Here is a 23,893-nt window from a genome sequence, read left to right as displayed (position 1 = left end):
CGTACATTTTTCAGGGAAAAAAAGGGGGATGGCAAAGAGTAGTGTCATTAAAATGACTAAAAATGAGACAAAACATTGACAAATGGGAATGAAAATAAGGCTTTGTCCTCCCCCACACACCAAAATCCTGGGTATGCCACTGAATGTTAAACATTCAAAATAATCAAGAAAATATGTGACGTGTCATGTCAAAAGGAGACACTTTTGGGCAGGTTATCAATTTGGAGGTTTTTACATATCTTAAATATAGAGATATTTTGCTCCACAGCGCCGTTTTCCGCAATGAAATCGGACATTCCTAAGCGAAGATATTGAGTTCGTAAGTTACGGTATTATAAAATTGGAAATTGAGATATCGGCCTTTAAAAACATTATTGACAATGTTGAGAGTAGGAATTACCTTCAAAAATGTCTCACAAAAATACAAGATGCCAGTTATATTCCGGTCTGAAACTATCAGACAATGTTTTTAACATTAAAAACATCACAAATTCACAACAAACCCAAATTGTGAAAAATCACCCCGGGCAGATTTTTGGCTATTTCTCCATTTACGATCCTGCCCAAAAGTGTCTCCTTTTGACATGACATGTCACATATAACAATTATCATTCTGTTAATAATGTACAATTATTATTTATTACATTCTCAAGGTGATTTGTTATTTTGTAGAACATATTGTAGAAAGACTTTAAAGTCAAAATAAACTATAACAATAAACACTGAAATATGCACATTGTTTGTAAACTGCTCAAATAAAGAAAGTCCGCAGTCATGTAACCCGTCCTACACCAAAACTTGATCTTGTTATGACAATTTAATTAATAAAGTTGTATGCAGAATCTTGTTAGCTCAATTTGATACCAAATTTGATGCCAAACACTCTAAATTCAGAGATATTGATACCAGTATATGAAATTTGGTGCATTTTCAAAAGTTGCAAATTAAAAACGAATCACGCGGACCTGTAGAGGTGAATGGCAGAGCGCGACCATTGACATAGCCAGAAACAACTGCTTGGTCATATCGATCGCATCGTACCCTAGTTCATCATAATGCACTGTAGCAATCCATGCGTTTTAAATTCACATTCACAATTCATTGAATAAAGCGCGCAATTAGGATAGTCAACAGCAAGCAATTTCGACCGCATGCATAGTTTTGATTTGCAACTTTTGAAAATACACCAAATGCCATAAACCGGTATCAATCTTTGTCACTTTTAAGTGTTTGGTAGCAAATTTGGTATCAAATTGGAGATAACAAGATTTTGCACACGACCGTATCAATCAAATTGTCATAACAAGATCAGGTTTTAGTGTAAGACAGGTTACATGACTGCGGACTTTCTTTATTTGAGCAGTTTATCTTGTTTGTCATTCTATGATATCAAAGAGATTATACCCAAAGAGTACCAACACAGAATTGCCCTGTGTGTAACGCTATGGTAAATGCACCATAGAGATTATACCCAAAGAGTACCAACACAGAATTGCCCTGATGGTAAACCTGCTATTGGTTTGCAGTCATGGAGGGTAAATAGTGTACCACCGTTTTTCAGCAAGAGCCAAAAATTTAATAACAATTTGTATTTTTAAGCTTGAATGTTACAAAGGTTTGTGCATTTGGCGCACATTTTTATCAGAACACTTTACGCATAAACAATTAACACACTTTAAAAAAGTTTGCTGGCTGCATAGCTATATAAACCGGAGGAACATTTTTCCCTCCATGAACGACATACAAACATATGTGATGCGATCAAGCAAAATCAGTCGGAATTCGGAAATATTGGTTTTGAGATATAGGCATACAAAGGAAATATTTCCTTTTGTTTCCAGTTGTTTTGGAAACTCTTGAATAGCTTATATCTTTGGAACTAGTTGTTTGATTTGAATGGTGTTTTCTCCAAAATCCAGATTTGTAAATGCTTTTTACTATCCTATAAGAAACTGAAAATTTAATATTTCCGAGTTCCGACTGATTTCGCTTGATCGCATCACATATATTGATTCAGTACTCATTCAGATGTCTGCGTTTGCATAGTCCTATACGGCGTCCACATTCGGAGGTGGTTATATGTAGGTGTGTGGATTTGCATGTTGAGTTTTTTAGAAGTCATTATCACTATCATCATTTGGATTGTTATCCTTTCTATTAAGCCCCTCAACCTCCAGCTCATCATCCTCATCATCATCTTGGTTGTTAAGGAGGTCATCATCATCCTCATCCACACTGATGCTGTCATCATTTGATGAGCCGCTGTCATCCTGGAAGTAAAAAATGGCAAAGTTTATAATTAGGATCATCACCTTTAGTCTCAAGTGAAGAATGCATAGTGACAGTTTAGGGTCTTATATCTGTAATAGCTGCCTTGTAGACATTTTTTGCATTCTATATTGTACACATCTACAAATGTGACGTGTCATGTCAAAAGGAGACACTTTTGGGCAGGGTCGTAAATGGAGAAATAGTCAAATATCTGCTCGTGGGTGATTTTTTTTTACAATTTGGGTTGCGAATTTGTGATGTTAGTAATAGTAAAAATAGTGTCTGATAGTTTCAGACCGGAATATAACTGGCATCTTGTATTTTTTGAGACATTTTTCAAGATAATTCCTACTCTCAACATTGTCAATAATATTTTTAAAAGCCGATATCTCAATTTCTAATTTTATAATACCATAACTTATGAACTCAATATCTTCGCTTAGGAATGTCTGATTTCATTGCGGAAAACGGCATTGTGTGGCAAAATATCTCTATATTTAAGATATGTTAAAACCTCAAAATTGATAACCTGCCCAAAAGTGTCTCCTTTTGACATGACGTCACAAATAGTGACATACGACACCTGGCAGCTATAGAGGGCTTTCTTGCCCTATACCACCTTGAACTGCATGCTGCATCAAAAAACATCATGCATATAATGATATACAGTCATGTATTTTTGACACCTTAAATTTAAGACCAACTAACAGGTACTTTGATAGAATATGTTGGTTGTAATTGTGACACAATCTGGTCCATGGAGGCCTAAGGCGGAAAATTTGAATTGAGATTAAGGCAAAAATATGGGGTAAAAAACAACAAAATACATACGAAAATAGACATCACATTACAAAACTTCGTAACTTTAGAACCAAGTATGCTAGACCTTTGGTGTTTTCAGTATACGATAGCCTAATGTTTGTATAAGGTAATAATTATAAAAACTCAATTTAAAAAAATGCCTCCTTTGGCCCCCACGGACCAGATTGTGTCATAATTGAAAAAACAAAAAACACCTGACCCTGCTACTGATTTGGCTAGAAATGTTATTTTCATATTGAGGGTTGAGAGCTTGAAAGCCTCAACTCACAATCACCTGCTCCCACAAAAAGGGCATAAAGTCACCAGTGCGCTTTAGAAGATACAGTCCATTAATCATGACAAAATTCAATAGAAAACAAAAGATATTGATTTTTGAAGACCAAAGCAAGGAGACAACTTTATGCTCATTCTGTGAGAGCTGGTCATACTGAGTTACAGCTTTCTGGTTCTGAACCCTCGATATATTTTTTAAAAGTAAAATATGGCCATCTCTCAATCCATCGTACATTTAGCACAGATTGCATTATTACACAGGCAAATCATTTAAAAAAAAAATAATTATACATGTATGGGTCACTTTTTTCTAAATCTGTTTTGTCTGTAAGTTTTTATTTTCTAAAACTGGTGTTTACCATATTGGGCTATTCAACTTGAAATCCATTTCAAATGGAGTCACCCATTCAGGTAACTCCATTTAAAATTCACACTCCCTGTGTGGAAGATTAAGGTCATGTCTTCCATAGGGGGTGTATGGAATTCAACTGGAATTAGCCATATTTTTTATATTAAAGATCTAGAGCAAACTCTAGAGCTGAATTTATACTCGATCGCTGAGCCACGAGCCACTTGACGTATAAGGCCTTTTCCCAATGCAATCTACCTCGTTGGCTAAAACCAGTTGCTATCGCTTAGCGATGTAGTATAAATTCAGCTTAAAGACTTACATCACTGACTTCTGCTCCCATGCCTCCAAATACTCTTGGGTTACCACGTAATGATTCAGCTGAAATAAACGAGAAAAATTATTGTCTTGTTATTTTATAGTAACAGTAACTTATTTAGGCAAAGTGTTAATGAGAATAACGATCATGGGCTTAGGAACAGGGGACCGTGAAGCCAACTAAAAAATTGGGGCGGGGGCTCAAATACCACTCTGCCCCCAAATAATAAGATAATAATATTGCATATGTTATATGAGACAATTGTTGCATGTCAAAGTTTAAAGAAATACTTTGGCTTTAATCTTTAATTGTCTGATTTGACTGATTTGGCTGTGATTACATCACAAATGATCTTTTCCAACAAAAACCACTTATCACACCAATTTTAATCAAGTTTTTGTGGAATTCATATTCATATACTGTAATATATTAAACTAATGCATGAAAATATCCTTGTCATTTGATTGGTGAATACTGATGCCATTAAATATTCTGAATATTTCCCTGATATGCGGACAAGGGTGAAAATAAGAGAGCTTGAACCAGTGGCCACATGGGCAAAAAAAGTGGGCCCTGGTTCACCAAGATTTGAAGAAACCAAGGGCCACTTCCATTTATCAAGGGGCCAATCAAAATAAAGATATGCTGGATGGGTTAAATAAGCACTAGTTGCTTTGAATTTGATACTTTTTGGTTCACTATCCAGGGGGCAAGTTTTGTGAGAAAAGTGTCCCCTGGTCAACTACAAATGAGATGGAACCAGGAGCCATTGCAGAGTTTCTGGGGGCCAAACGGCTCCCGTCTCCCGCTTAATTTCACCCTTGTATGCGGCATGTCAACAAGTTTCCATAAGAAATGACTATTACTTCAACCTGGTTACTGCAAGACTGGTTGATGAAACAACATCACCCCAACATTAGGTTACATACTCTAGGAACCTTTTGATATTATGTGTCATGATTTTTTAAATTATTATTTCAATTGATAATGTGGTAATATAATAGTAAGTTAAAGTAAAAAAAATCTTCAAAATAAAAATGTTTTGGGTCGATCAGCTCAAGAAGTAGGGTCAGTCAGTCAGTCAAGGACAACCAAACAATTTTTCTTTGCCTATTAATGATTAGATCACCCGCTTGTTGTTTTGACAGTCTGAAAAAAAATTTCATGTGTCATATAAAAACAAATATTGACTGCTCTTATTTGGTGCAAAAAATGTCCCATCTTGACAAGAGAATGTGGATCTACACCCCTTTTCCCCTTGACTTACATAATCTCCATTTCACCATGGAGAAAACATGAGCAGGCAATATTTGTACAGGGTTGCCAAAAGATTTCAGCCCAAATCGCGGGTCAAATAATCGAAAAGTCGCCCAATTTTTCTCTTTACCATTGGTTTCTATGGGACATGAAACTATCGGAAGTCGCGGGAGCCAATGTTGAAAAATCGCCCAATTTTTTCTTAACCATTGGATTCTATGGGACAGGAAATTGTCAAAAGTCATGGGAAAAATCTTCAAAAGTCGCCCAATTGGGCTACCAAATCGCTGGTTTGGCACCCTGTATTTGTATACTATACCACTTTTGATATTAATCCAATTAATCATCCTCAATGCAAACTCAGAGAAGATATCTATCCTTTCCCAGAATCCTTTGCAACATGGTGCATTACATCATTACAGCAAATGACACTCCTCATATGTTGCACAGGTTCTCTTTGTTATCATGTTGAGAATAGACTGGCTAAACATGGGTCAATAGTCAAGAAATAAACATCTTTTGCAAGAGTGGAATGTGTTCTGTTCACTGAGGTACCTTTTACCACTATCAACCCATGTTGCACTAGATAGGAAATCAGTAGAGAAAATTGAAATGGAAGAAATGCATTGTGGGAAGTGCAAGCTATCTTCTCTAATACAAGCTATTCACAGTTGCCATGACAACCATATAGCCATATATGAGGCATCTATCTTTAAAATTCTTTGAATAAGGTTTTAATAATATGTTAATCAATCACTTAGCAAAATTGCAATTTTGTGCCAAATCCACTAAAAGCATGTAAATGTCACTGCAATATTAGCAAATGTCATGTAAATACCAGTGGTTACACTAGGGGGCTTAAAGCCATATTGTAACATTGCCGTAAGAAATTTGTTAGTTTCCACTGTCAAATGTCCTGTTTTTGGCCCAAACAGATAAAAGGCATTATATACTTCATTAATATATTCTTGTTCATTGATTGGATCACATGACCAAAAATAGTTCTACCATCTAGAATCAGTACTCCTATCCGTAAATAGTACCTCTAAGCCGTAAATAGTATTTGCAATGTCCCTGATGAGCAGAAATAGTTTTGAGGTGTTATGACCAATTTCCATGCCATGTACATACTGTGTTATGAACATCGCGTATTCGTTTGACTAATATTTCCATCGTGAGCAAATGGTGAGTGAATTTACTGTTATAAGGTCTGCCGATTACGAGCTGATTAAACTATAGATAGCAAATCAGTACAGAAAATTGAAATGGAAGAAATGCATTGTGGGATATCTTCTCAGATTCTAAACCCTTTAGTATGATATCAATTGTAGTGTTACAAGAACGATTAGGACCCATCACAGAAGTTCTTCCAAATGTACAAAAAAATCCAAATTTTTTTTTTATTAATCCAGGAAAAACCCTGGAAATCTGGAAAACTCACATCCCATAAGAACTCACCTGGCTTTGGCCGTTGTCTCCTTGCTTGCACACCAACTGGTTGCTCGTCATCGTCACTATCACTTTCTTCATCTTCATCATCATCGTCGTCGTCGTCATCATCGTCGTCAACGACATCAAGACCAGGAATGGATTCATCTCCAAGAAATTCCCCAGACACGCCCAGACCGTCGTCATCTTTCAGCCGAGTCTGCATTCTCTTTAGTGTGTTCTCTGTCTCCTGTGATAAAATATGAATAATAAGTAAATGAATGAATGAATGAAAGAAAGGGTTACTCTCTTTGGAGGTGTTCCACAAGGTACCAACATGGGCCCAGACCGTCGTCATCTTTCGGCCGAGTCTGCATTCTCTTTAGTGTGTTCTCTGTCTCCTGCGATGAAATATGAATAATAAGAAAATGAATGAATGAAAGAAAGGGTTACTCTCTTTGGAGGTGTTCCACAAGGTACCAATATTGGCCTAGACCGTCGTCATCTCCCACACAGGGACTGTAAATTTCAAGTGGGGTTACCTGAATGGTTGACTCCATTTGAAATCTACAACCCTGTGTAGAAGATTAAGGTCAGGTGGATTTCAACTGGAATAGCCCATTTGTAATTTTGTGCCACCCTGGTCTCAAAAGCTGCAATCCCCGAAATATGTCTTGAAACATTAAAGCGTCTTTAGGGGAAAATTAGTCCCCCCACTCCCCCGTGCAATGTTGAAACGTGCAAATGTGTTCAGCGTGTCTCCAAAGTGTCGCAACATTGAATGATGGGGGGTGGGGACGGGCAAAGTGTTAATTGCTGGCCCAGCTTTCTTCTAATTCCAAATATTGAACATTTTTATCCACATTAAATATACACTTTGGATTTCATTCAAGATGCCTAAAGCGTTTCAACGACATTTTTCGTGAAATGTCTGAGGCAAACGCTAAAATTAACATCTGATTTTAATCTTTTGGCTATAACTTTAAAACTACTTGATAGAATCACTCCAAATTTTCAATGAATATTAGTTAGTGCATAAGCTATGATGTGGGTATAAAATAAAGCAACTAATTGTATCAATTTTGACTATATCGCCCTGCACTACAAGCAGCTTGCACCCATCACCTGTGTATGTCTACAATCATAGATTGAATACAATAGCGCTCTTTTCAAACATACTAATCTTACAGATGTGAGTGATCAGCATGATATAGTTCAATGCATAGGTACCACGGGTGAAAAATTTTCCATGACTATTCATTAATAGATAGGCTATGATGTGGGCACAAAATAAAACAACTCATCTTTTATTTAGGTAGTGGTCAAATAATTCTTTTGTACTCCATCCATTTGCATATCTTCTGGAGCGTGCCTATAGAGGAGATGATTTGAACTAATGACCTTATGTGCAAGCACTCTATAAGTAAAATACTTATGAAACGTATGAAATTTGAACGGGTGGGGTGGGTGTGTGTGTGTGGGGGGGCTATCTTACAATTGCTATAGTGCCCATATTCATGACCTTTAAAGATGTCCGGATCTATGTTTGTCTTTATTACAATTTAATACAAAAACAATCAATTATCATGCCATAGATAAATTAGATTTTTTAAAACTTATTTTCGTGTTTCATAATGTCAATTGTCATGAGTACAGAAGAATAGTTTATCTTACAATTGCTATAGTGCCCATATTCATAACCTTTAAAGATGTCCGGATCTATTTGTGTCTTTATTACAATTAAAATAAAATCAATTATCATGGCATAGATAAATTAGGGCTTTAAAACTTATTTTCGTGTTTCACAATGTCAATTGTCATGAATACAGAAGAATAGTTTACTGGTTTGAATAAGTCACACACACAAAAAAGAAAAAAAAAAAAAGGTGAAACTGTTGAGGCTCGAACCAATAGCCTTCCGTTTCACCGTCTGAAGTACTGTCCATTACACCACGCTGTCATGTTGAAATAATTACGGGATTCCGTGATATATGGGTGCGCATTGCATTCTCGTGATTATGAAAATGGTAAATCTCGACAGACGATTTACATTTGCTAAAATCAGTAAAATGTAAATAATGTTAGAGCTAACAAAACGTAAAATAGTAAAATTAGATGTAGTTTTTAACAAGCTTTCAAACAAAACACTTTACAAATAAAAGTTGACACCAAATCGGCCTAAATTATGAATTTTCTCAGCGGTTTACCATTTCTAAATTAAAGAAACTCCTTGTATTAATATTCAGTATTAGGCTAGGGTAAACCGTCAAATCACTATGTGATTCAATGGGACGATTTACAATCGCACTTTACCATTTCACGCAAATAAAATATCAAGTTTAAAGATATCTCTGCATGAGTAGGCCTACTTCATAAGCGTACTAATGCGATTTTGTTATTGGTTCGCTTTTGTTTTGTTTTTTTTGCTCGGGGGCGTTGGTCTGAAAAAGGTGAAAAAGGTCGTTTTTGACTATATTGCCCTGCACTGCAGCGTTCACGCGATACCTATGCATTGAACTATATCATGCTGATCACTCACATCTGTAAGATTAGTATGTTTGAAAAGAGCGTTATTGTATTCAATCTATGATTGTAGACATACACAGGTGGGGGTGCAACCTTCTAGTAGTGCAGGGCGATATAGTCAAAATTGATACAATTAGTTGTTTTATTTTATACCCATATCATAGCTTATGCACTAACTAATATTCATTGAAAATTTGGAGTGATTCTATCAAGTAGTTTTAAAGTTATAGCCAAAAGATTAAAATCAGATGTTAATTTTAGCGTTTGCCTCATACAATCCCGAAATATGTCTTGAAACATTAAAGCGTCTTTAGGGAAAATTAGTCCCCCACTCCCCGTGCAATGTTGAAACGTGCAAATGTGTTCAGCGTGTCTCCAAAGTGTCGCAACATTGAATGATGGGGGTGGGGAAGGAAAAGTGTTAATTGATGGCCCAGCTTTCTTCTAATTCCAAATATTGAACATTTTTATCCACATTAAATATACACTTTGGATTTCATTCAAGATGCCTAAAGCGTTTCAACGACATTTTTCGGGGATTGTGGCTACCCCACTGATATTTTTGATGTAATATAATGCTGTAAAAGTGGACATTTTCACACTACATTTATTTTCGTGTTCCAAGCTGCTACCGCGAAAATAACAACACACAAATATATTCCTTTTGTGTATAGGTCGATGTAAGGAAACGTAAAATTGTGAATTTAAAAACAAAGGAAAACAGTTCAAAAATGACAAAGCGGGAAAAATTAATCACACAAAAGTTTCCACTATTACAGTATATAGTTACACTGTCCTTAACATAGATTCTGCAAAAACAAACAAAACAGGAAATTTCCCCAAAAGTGCTAATCACAAAAATAACACTTGAATGCAATAAGGTCATAAGTGCATAATAACAAAGCATATACACCATTCTTAGCATTCAACTGATCTCCGAGTTATGATCAATGATGTGATATTATACTATATTAGCTGTCAGAGAATAACAGCACTGTCTTGCTCTGATCGACACACATGCCCTGTTAATGAGCGACAATTGTGATGACACTTCATGAGTGCTGAATGCAGCATCGGCCAATCAGATTACAGGGTGAGTACGGGTTACAAAATAATTATAAGATAAGATCTTAATCTCCCATACAGGGGTGTAGATTTCAAGTGGAGTCATCAATTCAGGTAATCCAGGAAAGAGGGGACATTTCCCCCACCCGCACCCCCCAGTTTGCCTCTTCACTTTTGAGGCAAAAAAACCAAAATCACACAAATTCCCACTTTTTGAGGCAATTTTGTACAAAATTAGTAGATTTTGCCACCCCTGAAATTCACTCCCCCGAAAAAAAAAAAACAAACTCCTGGTGCCACCACTGCAGGGGGTGTATGGATTTCAATTGGAACAGCTTACTACTTACTTCAAATCTGTCTTGTTCAGCCCTGCTGTATTCTTCCAACTGCTGCTCCAAGTAGGTCAGATTACGGTATTTCTCAATGAACATCTGAAAGGTAAGAAAATAACCTCAATTCAGGCAAGATATCTTACACCACCTCACGTAAGGCTAAAAAATATTGTTAATGGTGAGTTACACATAATTACACATACTGCGCCCAATAGGCCACTGTGTGTCGTGTTGTAATTTCTGGCAGTCGACAGCCTGAAAATAATACAAATTGGATGATATCTTTGTCAAACAGCCAAATCTGCAAAAAAGTTTATGCACACAAACATGTAGTCCAAGGTTACTGATGGTATATTGGTCATTAGTCTGAATACCCAATAATTCAATGGGGTTGAGTCACTTTACCTTGAGTAACCACTTGTTACAATTCTAGATAATACAAGTTATTAAAATTACCTCATATTGCTTTTGCAGGTCTTCTTCTAGCTTCTCATACTCATCCATGAAAGCAGGTCTGAAATTAGTAAGCAAACACAATGAAATGATAGTTAAGCATAGGATGAACACATTTTTAATCTTTCCCCAGAGCAGCCAGTGCACATAAATGTTGGAAAAAACAAAACAAAAAACCCAGTGCATCTGTTGGCGGATTCGAACAGGCAACCTTCGTAATACTAGCACGATGCTCTAACCAATTGAGCCACAGAGGCACGCTGGACAAGAGCGGAAGATATGAATCTATAAGATATTATGTTCGAATGATGTTTGCTGCATTCCTTATAAATAATATAACTTTCAGTTACGCTTAGGCTTGGGAGATTGTTCGATTTTTTTGGGATTATTTTCAATGTATTAAATATCGTGTGACTGTAATAGGTTGAGCATCATTTGTTGCACAGAATCCCACTATGAAATCATATTCTATGAAACTCTGTGTTTTGGTATAAATTTGTCACCAAATCATAAATAAGGGTCTGTTCCAAGACTATTTGGGTTGCAATGATCTTCTTTGCGTCATTTTGGTACTCACCGTACAGACTGTAATGTAGCCAGTCTTTTTTGGTTACGTTCTAGCTCTGATTTCTTCTTCTCTATTTTGGCTTCTAAATTAGCTTCATCTGATGCTACATTCTCTAACATCTGCTGTGTTTTCTTGATTTGATGCTGTTGAAATAATAAAATGTTAGAGAGGGAGTTTATAAGGCAGAGGAGCCTCTCAAGTTTGTTGATTTCTAACGGTCTGTTAATTACGGTTGCCCTTTAACCTAGAGTCCGAAGTTTACCGTTTTCTAAAATCCATTTTCCGTGTTGTAATCCGTGTTGTAAAATTTGTAAATCCATGTTTTATGAATAAAGTTTAAAATGTATAAACAATGATTATGAATGATATCAATGTTACAATAAAGTGATATCAATATCGCGATCAATATATGCTCTGATTAGAATATTCTCACAATAATAGGCCGACTGTTACGATTTTTGGATGGATATGGGGTTCATGCCTTGGTAATATACCTTTATTTCAGTATTTTTATCATAAAAAATGATACATAAAACTCAAGATTGTTTTTAACATATCTCCTATTTTTAACAATTTTTGTCACGTCATACATAAATGTCATTTTCCGTGTTGTACCTCCCGATTCCATGATTTTTGCCCGTTTTCCGAAAAACAGAAAACTTCGGACTCTACTTTAACCTTACGACCCTTACCTCTACAGCTTTGGTACTTCCTTTGAGGCCTCTCTCGATCTCGTTGATTTCTAACGGTCTGTTAATGGCTGTTGTTCTCATCTCCTGCAAATCAAATATAAAATAAACATTAAATGGATGTTAAACAGTTAATTACTGGTACTAACAGTTTTGTCATGATAAGCCAAGAAGAGGACTAATTTAGATTATGCAAATAAACCTGAGGTCATGAGGTCATTAAAAAGAAACGATGCCTTTAAAGAGAAAACCATCTGAATTTATGCCACTGTCAGTTGCAGTCCCTGTTACAAACAGTCCCAGCAGAGCGGGCCATATTTTGTTGTACATCCCTGGGCAAGTCCCTGCCCCCTAACCCCGGTGCAAACGCCAGAAAGATTACAAAACATGCATGAATTCTGAGACTCAAATCATAATATCAAAGAACTGGATTTAATTCCCCTGGTAAATGGATAGAACAGGAAAAGTGTTTCCCCTGCTTACAACCCTGCACAGTTGAGAGTACTCTTTTATAACATCCTGGGTAGATCTTGCAGATTTCACAAGCTTCAATAATGGGTTATTCCATTTGAAATCCATACACACCCCCTATGGAAGACATCACCTTAATCTCCCACATGGGGGAATTTCAAATGGAGTCACTCATTCAGGTACATGTAACCCCATTTAAAATGCACACTCCCTGTGTGGAAGATTAAGGTCATATCTTAGATGGGGGTGTATGGATTCAACTGCGATTCCCACACATGCTCTGTGTTTACTTCCGTTTTCAACACGTCAAGTCAAGTGATCAATACCCATCGCTTTTGTGAAAGTGATGTCACTTTTGTGCGATGATGCTTGTCACGTGAATGCATCAACCAATCATTTCCTTCCAATTAATTTACCTTTTTCAATCATGAATGTTTGGATATGAATTAATTAAAAACAATAATTATTGACAGCAATGGATGTTCAAAAAAAGTATTATGTCGCTTTTTGAATATTATACTATCTCAATCTCAATTGCAGCGATTAGTATAAATTATGCAAAAGCGACAAGCGATGTATTGCAAAATTTGGTCATTGCCCTTTGCTTTCTAAAAGTGATACAGCGCAATCGCTCAGCGATTGAGTATTTTTCAGCACACAGCTCATCAAGACAATATGGAATCAATTACAATACTATACTTTGATCAGCTCGTAATAGGCGGGAATTGTTAGGCTTTTACCACTACGCCGAAAAATAGACCCACATTAAGAGAGCTATTAGTTGACCTGTTCGGTCTTTATTTTGTGTGTTAAAGAAAGTAGACAAAGTATAGGACTTGCATTAATAATTTGTGATGCTTCTGGAGAAGTGTGACAAGAAATGTCTCAAAATAAAATATTTTGATATTAATCCGCGATGTTATAAGACCTGCCAATTACGAGTTGATCAAAGTATAATACTGGTACTAATGCATACTAAGGCATGTTATGCATTTTGAATGTTACACAACCACCATTTTGAATGTTACACAACATACACTAAGCCATTGTGACTAAATCTAAATTTGAGCTCACAAAACAGCCTGGCAAATTGAATGATTCACTAATTACAACCAATTTCCAAAATGTGGGTGTATCTCAGCAGCAAACTAGAGCGAAAAAACAACCGTACTTTGTATCGCCTCCAGTTTGGCAATGATGTACACCCACGATTGCCCTGACCTAGACTCCATTATATGATATACTGGTAGTCCCTGAACTCTAAACATTGCAAATCTGGGTTAAGTTTTTGGTTAAATTGGCAAATTGGATTGGATATTATCATGGTTAATATTTTCATGCATCAGAAACATGATAATGAAAATGAACATTTTAAATAGACTTATGGAGCATATAGCCCATTGCTATTGTATTTAAAATTGCCTGCAGAGTTCATGCATCAGCTTTCCCAGCATTTCATGAAAACCCAAATCCTTGAGTTCTCCAAGATATTTCCCTGACAAATTTCCAAAATTTCATGAAAAATATTTCCACTCAAATTCCCTTAGTTTTCCCTGATTGGGGCTGTTTTACTCAAATTCACAGATTTTTCCCTGATGTCCCTGAGTGGCTGCGAACACTGTTAACATGTATGTAATGTACTTACCCTTAATTCAACTTCTTTGCCCAGTAGATCATACAGACTTGCTCCTTTCGATGTGATTTCTGACGCCAACTGACGGGATGCTTTCAAATCTGAAATCTTTTCAATAGAAATACACAAATATAATTATTATTATGATTTTTGTATTATTAATATTATCGATATATTATTTTCATATTGCTATTTTCATATCAATATATTTTTATTATTATTACTTTTTTAATTACAGAAACACAATCATTATGTTGCTAAATAGGGACCTATTTTTGTGAAATAATATTCCAACTATAATCTGTCCTATCTCAAGTTGAGAGTAACGCCATGTTGGATTTCTCAGTGGCAGATTCCAATCAGTGCGTTTACACGGTTGTGTTGCCAGCGTAAATTCACATAAGCATGCACCAGTCACGCATTACGCAATGCATAACTAACTAGCGTACGCATGTGACCAACTGCATGCATGTCATTCTATATCAATACACATGTTATGCGTCTTATTTTTTTCGCCTTATATATGCCAAACAAACTTTAGAGACATTCTCTTCCTTATTAGCGGTTGAATTTGACTGTAATTGATCAAATTACAACACAACAATAAGGAACTAATGTTAACAACAGCCAATTTTGCCATTCAAGCAAATTACCAGTATTTTGATATAATTTAGAAATAGATCCCAATTATTGACATCTGTTCAGGATGCATTGAAAACAACATAGCAATTAAGTTGCCAATTAATGCGATGTTTACGTAGGTTGATAGTTTAAATTATATGCTAATTGGTGCTCCACCTGATAATTAGAGGCTAATGCCATATTCTAACATTTTCCACAAAATGTTAGTTTTCACTGTCAGATATGTCCCTGTTTAATTGGGCCCAAACAGATGAGGCAATACAGAGAAAACCGCTATTTTTATACCAGCGCATATGTCGCTATTTTTGATACCAGAGCATGTCGCTAATCCGAGCCACTCTGTCGACGTGAGTGATGTCTTGCCTTTTTGATCCAGTACGGCCATGTACGTACAGTGCTCTTTACATTGCATTGCGCGCATCGCGGTGACGTCTAGTTCAGTCTAATATGAGGCAGGCAGGCATTGCACAATGCCCACGCATTCAGAAAACAAAATGTTTTCCCTTACCTTTGACGAGATGTCATAAGACAGAGCACTTGGTCCGCTGTTCTTGTTATCATCATCATCCCCACCGACATTGTATTTCATAGCTCCATAGGAATAGCCCTTACCTTTGACGAGATGTCATAAGACAGAGCACTTGGTCCGCTGTTCTTGTTATCATCATCATCCTCACCGACATTGGTTTTCATAGCTCCATAGGAATAGCCCTTACCTTTGACGAGATGTCATAAGACAGAGCACTTGGTCCGCTGTTATCGTTATCATCATCATCCCCACCGATATTAGTTTTCATAGCTCCATACAACACTGATGTGACCTTGATGAGTTCCTTGACTGCATAGCCATCAGCCTGGTAGAGTTTCTTGGTGTTCAGTTTAATGTGAGCTTTGGTAGCCTATCACGGTAATGAAACAAAATTTACAAATGATTAGGCACTTCTGCCTTCCCATCAATATTACGCTGTGTTAGGGAACAAACCAAAAAATTGATGATGTCCTATCAGGAACAAGTTTGGTTGGGAGTTCAAAATCAGACTTGCAACGAGTCATGACTCAAGACTTGACTCTTCAAAAATGAAATGACTCGTCTTGGATTTTCAAATTTTCCCCATAGAGATTGTACAGTGACCCAAGTCTACTTGTCTCGACTCGACATATTGCAAGAAATGACTCGACTAGACCATGAAATGGCTTGACTCCTTACAACTCTGTTCAAAATCCTGATTACTGTAATCAGGATTTTGAACTGATAAAAAAACATTGATCTGAAGAAGGTAATTGTCAACATTCCATGATTACATTTCTAGCAGGGAAGGAGAGGGTCGGCCAACAAACTAGTTTCTAAAACTAGTTTCTATTAAAAGATTCAACATCAATCTTTTGAGTTGTGTCCTAACAGTGGCCAATTGGCCATCCTTTTTGGACCTGGAGGCCACATGGCAAAAGTAACAGGTATGTATCATACACTGTGTATTCCCACACACCTCAAGGGGGTTGACAATCTGCATATCTCATGATAAACAAGATTTTCATGGAGGAAAAACTGTGCATCGGTGAGCAGAGCGAATTGACATTTTTAGGTAATTACTAATTAAGTTAATTACTTAGCATGGATTCTAGCCAGGTACCCATGCTCGCTCCATTTTTAGCGAGACTAGCGCTAGTATTAAGGGTGTGAGTGAGTCCCGGGAATTCAAGTCCCGCCCGATAATCCTAATACCGGAAATTCCCTGCCCAGGTACCGAAATTTAAAAAAAAAAAAAAAAAAATCGCATTTCGCATCTGTTTTTAACTTTTGTAGTGTCTCTGGACCTAGACCTAAATGCTAGGATCATTCATGGTAGACCTAAAAAAAATTGAATTTTGCTCATTGTTTTTTTTTTTTTTTTTTTTTTCAATTTCGGTACCGTTACCGCCAAAAATGTGCGGGTACCGGGCACAAAATTACCAAAATCACACCCCAGCTAGTATCAAGACTGCCACTAGGAGCTACTAGGGGTATCAAATCCAACAAAATAACTCTTTCTAGGGATATCATATTCCAAAAGTCTTTTCCAGTCCTGCTAGGGATATCAAATTCACCTCTTCTACTAGTCTCCAAAAGTGTATCAAATTTTCTGATTCCATACCCACATATCTTAGTTTTTGGAATTTTTTATAACAAATAGATTAAGGGATCTAGAATGAGCGTTTGTTGCGTTTCAACAGTATTTTTTGTGGGACATGAGAGCACCTCGGACCTGTCGAATTGCATTCTGAATACTGAAGCATGTCTTTCTGATATCAAATAATTTTCATTTTTGAAAATCACAATATAATACAAATTTTATGACAAATTATATAATGATATTTTTCAAATTTTTGATATATAACAGTCCTCGAGTAAATTATATAAATCTAATGATATATTCTTAAAGTGTATGTAGCAGGGAGGAAAAGCCGACGGTCAATTGAAAATTTTGACCTTTGATATTGAAGATATGGATTTTTTCCCCAAAAGACCTAATTTTTTTGGTGTTTTGGGAAAAAAATCCATATCTTCAATACTGAAAGGTCAAAATTTTCAATTGATCGTCGGTTTTCATCCCACCTACATACACTTTAAGTATAAATCATCAGATTTATAAAGTTTACTTTGAGTACTGTTAAATATCAATAATATCAATTTTTAATGATTTGCCATAAAATTCAAAATTATTTGATATCAGAAGGACATTCTTCGTATTCAGAATGCAATTCGATATGTCTGATGTGCTCTAATGTCCCAAAATAAATACAGTGTGGGCCAAAAACAACTTTACCCAATTTAAAAGGTTCATATCTCAAAATTGAAACGTCTGCTTCAAATTGTTTTCACATGTTCGTAAAGAACATTTTCGTAAAAGTATTTGGTGAAAAAACTATCCAAAAAATGTATTAAATTATAAACGTGACGCTAGTTTTAAATGAAATGGTCAAAATCAACGTTGTCCACGCTGAAGACGTACTAGCTGTCGCGTCGCATCATTTGCAGTAGCGAGTTCAATAGAGAATTAGAACCACTCAGTATACGCACACATTTGTTCAGCAGTTTTATATAACACAATGAAATAAATCAAACATACACAATTTAAATGTCAAGCTACGATATTTCGTCATGACATGCAGCTTTCTTGCTGCAAAGATATAAAAACAATTATCTTCAAATATGCGCAAAGCAATAGTAACCTCAGACCTTGTTTTTGTAATTTTTTGTCAAATGTTACCTACAAGAAAGTTATTGCACTTATTGCGTTCGTGGTATGTTCGGCAAATTGTTGCGTCGACAACTGACTCTGGGGTAGTGGGGTTAGCTGCAAGTTCCCTTTGTACCGCTGCAATATTTGCAGCTGAACGGCCAGTTCTTGGACGTCCGCTCCGTGCTTTGCATCTATTCATCACACTTCCGAGGTTGTGAAAGTTGTTCGTAAGTAGAGTTATGGTAGGTTTCATGGGACTCTTACGTTCGGAAACGAATCCTAAATTGACGCTGCACTTCCAAAAAGCATTCTGTTCTTAAGTATACCTCTACCATAAAAGTCCTCTCTTGTGTTGTGAATTGCCTTATCTTGACACCTTGCAAACCTATTTAGAAATAAGCCACGCAGTCACAAAATGCACGAAGACCTATTTAAAATTAAAAAATTGCGCCAGAAGAAACCTTTGTAATGATGCTAATTGTTGGTCAATGACAGGAGTGAAGTTCAAGTACATATCACTTAAATGGGGATTAAAATCGATTGTATTTCTTTCATGCATGTAAAACAATAATCACTTTTCAAAGACAAGCCAAACGTGTTTACTAAGTACATGTATGCCTAACGCATATGTATGCCTTACTCTTAGCAATCGGACAAATTGTGTTGAATTACGTGTGGACAAAGTGATTTTTGACCCTCGGACGTAAAACTAGCCCCATTTTGTTCATTTAGCTCCTTTTGCTTTCATTTCTTCATCACATACTTTTAGAAAAATATACATTTAGAATATGTAACAATATCATGAATAGCTCTTCTACAATTCGAGCAACCACCCTCTGAAATTGGGTAAAGTTGTTTTTGGCCCACACTGTACTGTCCAAACGTTCATACCCCAGCCCTTAAAGTGTGACTTTTTGACTTTCAAAAGACATTTTTGGTACAAAAATTGTCATATTTGTGCACTTGGGTCTTATAAAGGGGGCTTTCACCCCAACTCCTGTCAGATTTCAAATGGAATAACCTGTTATTTATTGCTACATTGGGCTACTTGGTGATCACTTACCGATACTCAAAAAAACATGCCACTACTTGCCTAAAATTGGGCTACTTTTGCCAGTGTCATGCCGTGGCAGTAATCTCTTCCAGTCCTGCTAGGTATATCAAATTTACCTTCTACTAATCTCCAAAAGTGTATCAAATTTTCGGATTCCATACCCACATATGTGTACTTCCATATCAAAACGATGCACTTGTCGGCTGCTACATGTGCCTCATTTCACATAATAGCTAGGAATAAATACCAGACTCATCTCAAGTGGAGGTTACTTCAAATCATCCCCAAGTGGCATGGTTATGGAATGTTCTCTGTATCAATAAGCCATGTGACTTAGGGATGATTTAAAGTGACCTCCACTTGAAATGAGTTTGGTATTTATTCCCAGTTATTTATGTGAAATGAGACACATGTAGCAGCCGACAAGTACATCCTTTTGATACGGATGTACACATATCTTGGTTTTGGAATTTTTGATAACAAATAGAATAAAGTGTGACTTTTTGACTTTCAAAAGGCATTTTTGGTACACAAATTGTCATATTCGTGCACTTGGGTCTTATAAAGGGGGGCTTTGCAGAAATGGGGCTACCTACCAGAAGGACAAAACACTACATGTGAGTGTGGAAAGGTTCCACAGACTATGGAACACCTGTTGGTCTGTCCACAGATGGGCAACACTGCACACATGAGGACCTAGCTGAATACAACAATTCTGGTTGTCACTGCGTCAGCTATTGGCTTGGGCGCATTTGATCCTGCGCTTGGACACGCTAATAAGAAGAAGCCTGGGGACTTTCACCCCCAACTCCTGTCCTGGCGAAAACTAGTCGTGTAAATCTGGCACTTTAGGGGTACATTTTTACTTAACACCTGTCCAAGAAGGGGTTACCTCCAGGAAACCCGCCTCTAGCATGGGTTCCCAGAAAATCTTTGAGAATTTAACAAAAAGACGAATCTGGATTTGGCCGTCTGCCAAATTCATTACAATATTATCAACTTTTCATTCAAGAAATATGGGGCTTTCTATCAAACAATGTGGCTTCCACACTGCTCATGAATAATAATACAAAATACCTTATAATTTATTCCTCTTGTTCATATTAACACAAACATTCTCATTTGTCTGGATGTGGCATGCTTACCATAAACTGAGCTACAGATTTGATGAAAATCACCCTGTCCTGTTCCGTGTCTGTGTCTGTTGGAATGTCAGCATTTGGGTCATACCTGGAGTGAACGAAAAACAACAATTCAGTAATTTCATGCCAGATGGTTGATCAATTTTGATTGATCAATCAAAATTTCAAAATTTAAATATATTCTAATACAGATGATGAAATATTTTCACCAGTTTCCTCCAATTGAAAGTGTTGAAATCACCATATTCTTCCAATAAATGATTTTAAATATTTTTACTGATATTGTAAAATATAGCAGTAAAGTGCATTAATAATACACGCAAAAACCTCCTTGCCATATCAAAATAAGTTAAAAGATGCTTGAATTTTCACAACTGTTCTCATGCACAAAATGAAATATTTTCACCAATTTATTAAAGAACTTGTTTTAAATCACATATCTTTTTTAACAAATAGTTTTAAAACACATTTTTTGCCGATATTTTTGTAAAAAATAATTAAAAAATGGGCACAAATTGTATCAATACTCACAACAACCTACTTACCGTTTAACCAGCCAAATCAAGACCTCAGCTACTAAATTGAAATTGGGATTCCTGAAGTTCTCCATAGAGATGAGACGCGGATACCCTAAGGCCCGCGTCATCTCCGTAAAATCTACCAAGGAAAATGAGAAATTATTTAAAATAAATTTGACTTAAAACACAACCTTAAACTACAAACCCAAAACAATGAGCAGGGTGGAATTTTGTTTCACATTGAAATAATCCATTTGGCAGCCAGCAGTTTTCGGGAATATTTAGATTGTCTCGCGATCGCATGTATGTAGTGTGGACTTTGAAGAAATGAATTCTAAACTTGGTACGTACTAAAAAATTGTTGGCAGAAAAGAATGTTCCATATATATTATACAATATCCTGCTGATGATACAACTTGAAAAGATAAATTTGCAATCTAACTCATGAACTACCGGTATACTTCCGAACTTCCATTGGTTTACACAGTATCATACTTCATTGATTTCGTTAGCATTAGCTATGGACTCTAGCCTGAAACATCATGGCCCTAGTTGTTCCTTCCTCACCATAGGGCCATAAATGCTGTACGTACGTAGAAACGGGGCACCCTGAACTCACGTCGCGGTGATGACGTCACACTGACGGCATCTATTTATAGGAAGAATTCAAAACACGGCGACGATAACAGTCACAAGTCTGGTCTTGGAAATTGTAGTGACGGAGGTGTGAGTACCTCGGGCTAAATGGACTCTAGCCTTGTAAGTTGAATGAAGCTATCAGTGAATCGGAAATTATTGGGAATTCCTAAGCCTAAAATAAAAAGGTGTCTTTTTCTTGGAAATTCCCATGTCTGCTTTAGGCCATTAGGGGTTGTGAAAATAATGACCAATTTTTTTGGGGAATTCCCAGAGCAAAATATGGTGAAAATTTTTGGGAATCCTATATCTTTAGGGGGGAGGTGCCTTTAATTTCTAAAATAGCCCAATCTGAAGCGGGATCTGAAGCTACACTTCTTGAGTAACTGAATCCGAGACAGGCGAGACTCGGAATGAGACTGGCGCATGCCATGAGTGGTTCAACTTGAACTTCTTCAACTTCAAAAAAGATTAACATGATGATGATCATGACAACATGGTTTATACATGCATGCATGGTATTTCCAATTTTCCAGGGCTGATTTTCCAACTTTTCAAGAGCTGCATTTTCAGGAACATGATTTTGCTCTAAATGTAATTGGCATATAGGGTTGACTTGCCGGTTTTAACTGGTAACTAAGCAAGCCAAAACAATAACAACTAGTCAACACTGCATAATTCCGCAGTCGAAATTTTCCATTCATTAAGCTTAAATTACATTATGTTTATCGGTGCTATGGACATCATATGTAAAACTAAATTGAAATGATTCAACAACTACAAAGCATACAGAATGTATTCAACCCATTCTTGCCACCAAACTTATTGTAAAATTCTGAGAACTTAGCATTTTGTACTTACTTCGCAGATCTCGGTACGACATTTTTCTCTGTTTTGAAGAATGTAACCTTTGACCCGTAATTGATTGATAGTATTCGCGGCGGCTTGAATGGATTATTTATATGTCTGTAGTTTCCTATTGATGCGTTTTGATCACGGTTATTAGCAAAAACTGATAGTCTAATTCTCGTCGTTATCGAAATCGTTTTGCAATTTTATTTTCCATGGTATTCCGAAAAGTGGAAAACCTGCACTAATTGGCATTGGGCATATCGCGGGGCATATCGTCCGAGCTTCGGATATAAAACATGTAAAGGCAGCGCTTGCCCTCCATCAGGTATTATACGTACTTAATTTTGATTATTTTTACGATTTTCCCGAATCGTTGAATATAGGCCTATAGACCAGTAAAAAATACCATGACAATTAGACCACCTTCTTTTATTGTTTCCGCCTCCAAATACAAAATTTCCCTTTTCCCTTTTCAAAAGCGTCATCTGTAGGCCTACATTAGGCAAACCAAATTTTTTTTGTTTCCTGTAGGAGGTCCAAAAAGTCAAATGCGAAACGCGGTGGTTTTTTTTTTTTTTTTTTTAATCCATGTTTTGAAATGGAAAAAAATACCCTTTTCGCTGCAAATTGGAATGGGGATTTACAGTGGGTTTCTCCGACACACACAAAAAATCAATCATATTTCTTCATATTCAAGAATATTTATGATGCTCGTTTATTGTGTAATGTGTAAATGTTTACTCCATTAGTGTTTTATATATTTTTTTGCGATTTTTCCGGGTTTTTTTTCTTTGAAAGTGAAAAAAAAATTCAAATTCGCACAATAAGCCGTCAAAAACGAAACGCGCGCGCTACAGGAAACAAACAGCCTTATGCTGCTACATTATTATTATTTAATAACTTGCAACCACCGTATTGTATAATGTTAAATTACTCACTAGACTTCTCTGTAGTCCACTTGGTGTTGCCCATTTTGCATACTCTGGCTATTACATTTAAGCATAAAATTCTAAAATAATAATATATTTTTATTTATCAAAATTCGACTATAGCACAGTCTAAACTATAACTATCATCACTGACATAATTATTTAAAAGGTTTCTCGGCATGCTCATTTGTTTATCACTTTAACATAAGTAAATCATTTTTATTTAGGTTTTTTCATTGATTTTGTCTAGTGCGCCTCAGAAGTTGGCTGTGATATAGCTTCACGTTTCACGATTCAGACAAAATAATTTACTTTTCTATTAATAAATTTTCATTATTGATCCATTTGTCTTCATTCGATGTAAAGAATGACGCTCTTATTATCGTTAAGGGGGTACTACACCCCTGGCCAATTTTGTGCCTATTTTTGCATTTTCTCAAAAA

The 23,893-nt window shown here is 36.3% G+C and overlaps 1 protein-coding gene across 2 annotated transcripts; it reads right to left on the bottom strand.

Annotated features, from left to right (window-relative positions):
- Positions 1-628: 628 nt before the first annotated feature.
- On the bottom strand, positions 629-22,636 carry LOC140165088 (clusterin-associated protein 1-like). 2 transcript variants are annotated; one of them, XR_011860627.1, is made up of 13 exons: positions 22,531-22,636; positions 21,061-21,172; positions 20,519-20,603; positions 15,815-15,997; positions 14,469-14,564; positions 12,356-12,439; positions 11,673-11,806; positions 11,099-11,156; positions 10,658-10,741; positions 6,750-6,969; positions 4,038-4,096; positions 2,008-2,270; positions 630-1,752 (listed from the first exon to the last, which is right to left on the bottom strand). XR_011860627.1 is itself a non-coding variant. In XM_072188515.1 (12 exons), the coding sequence occupies exons 1-12, from the start codon at positions 22,550-22,552 to the stop codon at positions 2,112-2,114; spliced, it is 1,296 nt and encodes a 431-aa protein (XP_072044616.1). In that variant the 5' UTR covers positions 22,553-22,636; the 3' UTR covers positions 629-2,111. The 2 variants fall into 2 exon arrangements, 1 of the variants encoding a protein (XP_072044616.1); XM_072188515.1 differs by having other exon boundaries at positions 629-2,270.
- Between the last annotated feature and the right edge of the window lie 1,257 nt (positions 22,637-23,893).

This window comes from Amphiura filiformis, chromosome 11, assembly GCF_039555335.1.
Source record: "Amphiura filiformis chromosome 11, Afil_fr2py, whole genome shotgun sequence".
Classification (NCBI taxonomy): Eukaryota; Metazoa; Echinodermata; class Ophiuroidea; order Amphilepidida; family Amphiuridae; genus Amphiura; species Amphiura filiformis.
The sequence above is the reverse complement of the archived record's forward strand: the minus strand, read 5'-3'. Positions and strand labels throughout refer to the sequence as shown.

Excerpts from the sequence above, each read along its gene's own strand:
- LOC140165088 (XM_072188515.1), bottom strand. The coding sequence starts at position 22,552 with ATGTCGTACCGAGATCTGCGAA. Across the intron at positions 14,565-15,814 it reads CTTATGACATCTCGTCAAAG|ATTTCAGATTTGAAAGCATC; the intron begins GTAAGGGCTATT and ends TCTATTGAAAAG. Across the intron at positions 2,271-4,037 it reads TGGGAGCAGAAGTCAGTGAT|GATGACAGCGGCTCATCAAA; the intron begins GTAAGTCTTTAA and ends TTTTACTTCCAG.